Genomic DNA, 5000 nt, shown 5'->3' with positions numbered 1-5000 from the left:
ATACATGGTGTTTTACAGTGATTTTGAAAATAACGGTAGCAATTCACTATAGGCTGGGGTGCATAGCAACGGTTAAACAATACAAACTGTTTCCAGTGAGCTGCTAAAAATAAGCCTTAAATAATTACGCTATTGAGAAGGAATTTCTTTGCATGTCTGCAACTTGTTACAAGCTCATTTCTGTTGTTAAGGGTCGCCAAATCTGGTCTACAAATTATATAGTATTTCTCCCACAGACATAAATTACATGTACACTTCTTCGTTACATTGGAATAGGATCTCGCATCCCTAACAATCCGCCATTTAATGCGATAGTCGACTTTCTTGTCTTTCAAACCCCATACATATTACTAAGTTCAGTGGAATTTCTGTAGCGTTCATTTCTAAAGGAACATGTGTGGTTTCTATAACGTGATTTGAATGATGTGTCGCAAAGACAGATGTAAGTTTGCTTTGACTGAGATGTTGTGACCTCTGCTTGATAGATGGTATTCCGCACGTTGCACTTTCCGTCTAGAGGGCAGGATCTTTTGTCACGGCAGTTGCAAGTGTTGATAGTTTGAGCGGGTGGATTTGATGACTTGTTAATGATGGCTTTATTTTGGTTGGAGATAATTGTTTTTACATTGCTCATGCAGCTATAAGTAATTTTGAGAGTATTCTGGTTGAAAATTCTGTGCAAAGGGTGTGATTTTGGGAAGTGCTTGCCGATTAAGGTGAGGAAACACTTTCCAACTTTTGTTTTGACGTTTTGGCTGTACGGAGGATTGAACCAGGTGATGTTTCTAGGCCTATTCTTGCTGTGTTTGGTTTCTGGAGTTGTTTTTCTGTAGGTTAGATTATATATGTAGCCGCTCTTGTAGAGTGCATCTTGGTAGGTTTCTTTCGCTTTATCAAATGATTCTTTGTCGGAAGAAATTTCTGAGAGGTGCTTGTTTATGGATTCCGGTATGTTCTTTAGGATGGATGGGGGGTGATTGGATTTCTTGTGAACGTAGAGTGGGATGTTTCCTTCTTTTGTGTAGGGATAGTGCTTTCCAGATTGGAGGTCAAGGGTGACGTCTAAGAAATTTACTTTAGTGATGTTTGCTTCGACTGTGATCTTTAAGTCGTTTTCACGGAAAATTTGGCAGAAGCCCTTCTTGATTCTTTCAATCTGTTGAGGGTTTGAGTTAAAAGCTGCCAAACCGTCGTCTCTATACAGGCTGATGCTGTTGCCATACTTTTTGGTTAGACAGGACAATAAATAAGAACCCACTAGTTGTGACATTTCTTAAACTGATAATTGTTTTATTGTAAACATTGTTAACAGGGTTGTCCTTATTCTAGTCAAAATATTCAAAACAAACCAAAATATAAGGAAATAAATAAAATAAGAATCAACTAACACGACCTGTTGTCCTTGAAGTCTTGAGATATGTTCAGGTTTGACCCTAATTAGATGCACACGGATTGCAATAAGCGTCACGAAGTGTCCCCTTGCTCTTCTAGCCAACTTCAACATCACTTGTGTCTCAGAATACAGACAATTTATGTCCCAAAGTGTATCCCAAATGCTGCTCTTTAAGTGAAGATTAACTGCTGCATTTACCCAAAGCTAAAAATAATGCTAACCTTTACCTTTACCTTTACCTTATTGTTGAAAATAGGTAGCAAATGCTTAGACTTAAAGGGACACTTTGTGTTGGATGTCAAAATTGGGCGTGCATCTAATTAGGGTCAAACCTGGACATAAGTGGAAGTCTTGTGATTAGCCCGGGGGGGGGGGGTGTTACGGCTAAAATTGACTGATGCATAATTTGCTATGGTCGTGTCGATCGTGAGAACAAGGACTACCAACTAGTGCCATGATTTTAACAGCGGCTTTGCTGTTAAAATTTCTCGTGGGAAAAAGGACTTTCTTTACTTTATTTGGTATTAGTTAATTAAGTTACTGTCGTCTAGGGAAAGTAAACAAAATTAAATCTCAAAAAACCAACATTTTTGTCGCATGGTCAATTATAGTATAAAATAAATATACAAAAAATTCTAATTTCGTTTTCCGTAGAACCACAGTACTGAGATTCAAATGCATTTTTTTGTTGCATGTTATTGGCCGACGCTCAGCTTACAAAAATCCCCACCCCTAACCAGTGCAAAGAATTTTGCCATATGCTGCACAATATGCAAATTAGAAAGACGGAGCAATCATACACGTGGCTTATTCGTTGTCACTGGCTATTTCTGCTTCAAAGCAGGTTGAGTGATTCTATCGAGCAATACAATGAACCACCAAGGTACAGGTTGCATAGGGACTTCGCAAAATCGCTTTTTGAGGTTAAATCTACCAAACAGATGCCCGTTACGGAGGTTCTCATCTTACAAACTTAGCGGAACGCCATTGAAGAAATGACTGGAGAGAAACGTTGTTTGACAGTCAAGATATCATATCCGAGCTAAAGTGAACATATTTATGCTGCAGTGTGCCTTAGTAATGCAGATATTTCGAAATGAAGGGATTTCATTAATTATAAATACACGGGTAATGTTTGGTCACGCATTCGACTACTGGCGTGATTTTGATTTTTCCGTACGATTTGAATAATTTTTTGACGAGTGCTTATTCATTTGCCCAAACTAAACTTTACATATATTGGAAGACCTATCCTTATATAGTTAGAATGTAAAATCTTTTGGAACGACACACAAAGCGAATGAAAATGGTCGGTTTTCAGCCCGGTTGGGACTCGCTAACTTGATGCCAGGACGTGAAATTGAAAAATATTGTTTTTCTCGGAAATACCGAAATATTTAAGGAAAGAAAATGCATGACGTTTTCACTTTTACTGAGGCCTACTTATATGCTAAAGTGGGGCGAATTTAAATTTTCAAGTCTTAACCGGACTATAATTATTTGAATTTTGTGGGAATTTGCTCTTAATTAGTGAGGTGTTACCAAAGCTCTTTTGTGGCAACTTTAGAGCCTGGCCACATTTTAGACCCCAGTCTGCAAAAACATGTCCTGCCACATAATTACCAAAGGAAACTTCCCGGGTGATGATGCAACAATGATGTGGAAAAAGTTAATACAACTGTAAGTTCAAGCAGTACTGTACAAGTGGTTACTTTTCTCATGTTCTCTCTTCTCCCACAAAAAACGTTTACAGTACAGCTCAAAGACAAGCAAACTTTGCATACCAGTACCATATGCACATACAGTATGACGCACATGCATGTCAATATACATGCGTGTATGCGTGTAAATAAGAGTATAATTTTATACATTTTTTGCATGTCTTTGTTATCCATTGCGATACTTTTGCTTTGTGTGGTATTGCATTGCACAACAAAAGAAACGGTAAGCTGCCACTTGCAAACGTGAAATTTGCATAATATAAAAACATCAATACGTGTACAAGTAAAGGCTGTTGTACACAAACTGCACACTGTCTTACTTTATTGAACTGTGGTGTCATGGCAAAACTGCAAACATCAAAATGTATCTTCAGTTTTACAGGAAATAATAATTTTGAAGATTCAGATGGTAAAATTTAATACTCTCTGATTAAAGACAAGAGAATTTACCAACTTTCTATGACAAGCTGATCACATTTATTGAATTTTACTGCAAGGAAAAGCTTTGTTTTGTACATCTTACACTTGTTGTGAACTTCAATTTTGCCCACGTACTTCCTCAATTCTTGAGATGGTGACTTAAGCAAGAAAATTACATCCTTGATACAGGTCAAAATTCAATGCTGACAGCAAACCTGCACAAAGACTTGTTTACATGGCCACCCACCTTTTACACAGCAATTAAAACCAAGCTGCAGAGGCATTTCACATGCACAGAAAGCAACTCTAAAATGGCTTACATTTCCTCCTATGCCACTGCTGGTTGGTTCGTCATGGTCGTCCACAAAATCAAACACACATTTAAGTTTAGAGTCCATAAATGAACTTTGGTCTGCATCTTTCCACTGTTAAAAGACAAAAAAATACTGTATACTAAATGAAAAGGAACAGTGAAGAACATTCAATAAACTGGTGGTAGTGATAAAAAAAGGAATACTAGTAAAGACAAAAGGGAGCAGTTATTACAACAATACGATAAACTTTATTTGCCTGAGAGAAGTATGTTGCCCTGTTACAGTTTTCTCACTTGTCATGTGAAGTGAGTGATAGACTTGTTTATCACAATTAAATACCGCAGCGGAAATTCCACGCCACGCCCGGCAAGTATAAGCGAATAGTTGCCATACCAGTTAGCATTCTCTTTGCGATCAGCGAGCGATCAATGTTATTTGTATTAAGTGCAATCTGAAATTTTTTTTTTCTATTTACCTCCCTGTTATGGGGAGCATCGCATATGGTCTTAGGCAATAAAGACCCAGCTATTTAATAGATAATATAATAGCTAAGAGAGTACACATTGTGACTTATGGTTTAATTTCTCTTTGGTTAAATATTTTTTTTCAAACTGGTTCAATTTTGCTTTTTCCTTTCCCTCAGATTATGATAATGAATATTACACAAAGAAAAATAAAAAATGAACTGGTTTGAAAAATTATAAACCAAGAACAACTTTGAACCACAACATACATATTATATGTTGTGGATAACTTTTTCATCCCAGTTAAATTGTACCAGTAACCATTTAAATATATCATGGTTGACTTCCCAAGAGTTAGGTAGTGGTGGACCTTCCTTCAAGGACGCCACGTTGAAGATGATGCAACTGGGCTACAAGATGCTGAAAACAATGGTTGAAAACACAACACTGTAGAACTTTAGAAAGTATGCTCAGTAATAGCATTGGCCGTTAATTGGATGGCAGAGCTGGGTTGCTCTTCTTAAACACAGGCTTGCATCGTGTAATATTAGCAGGTATGTATTTGAACTTTAGGTTGGGATTAGGCCTAAGCACTGACCTGTAGGTTGCCCTTGTGGTTAGTGCTAGGGTTAGCCTTAGTTTTGGCAATACGTAGTTTTTATTTCACTGATGGTAGCTCTAACTGGTC

General features: G+C 37.4%; 1 protein-coding gene across 2 annotated transcripts in view; it reads right to left on the bottom strand.

The window, feature by feature from the left end:
- The window catches only part of LOC137999411 (vesicle-associated membrane protein-associated protein B-like), an 82720-nt gene that overhangs the window by 15419 nt on the left and 62301 nt on the right, over positions 1-5000 (bottom strand). The window contains exon 4 of one of the 2 annotated variants that reach the window (XM_068845202.1): positions 3855-3959. The exons of the other annotated variant lie outside the window; for it this stretch is intronic. Within the exon in view, the coding sequence (XP_068701303.1) occupies positions 3855-3959 (105 nt within the window). The remainder of the gene's footprint in view (positions 1-3854; positions 3960-5000) is intronic. 2 annotated transcript variants of the gene reach the window in all.

Source organism: Montipora foliosa, chromosome 1 (genome assembly GCF_036669935.1).
Source record: "Montipora foliosa isolate CH-2021 chromosome 1, ASM3666993v2, whole genome shotgun sequence".
Classification (NCBI taxonomy): Eukaryota; Metazoa; Cnidaria; class Anthozoa; order Scleractinia; family Acroporidae; genus Montipora; species Montipora foliosa.
The sequence above is the reverse complement of the archived record's forward strand: the minus strand, read 5'-3'. Positions and strand labels throughout refer to the sequence as shown.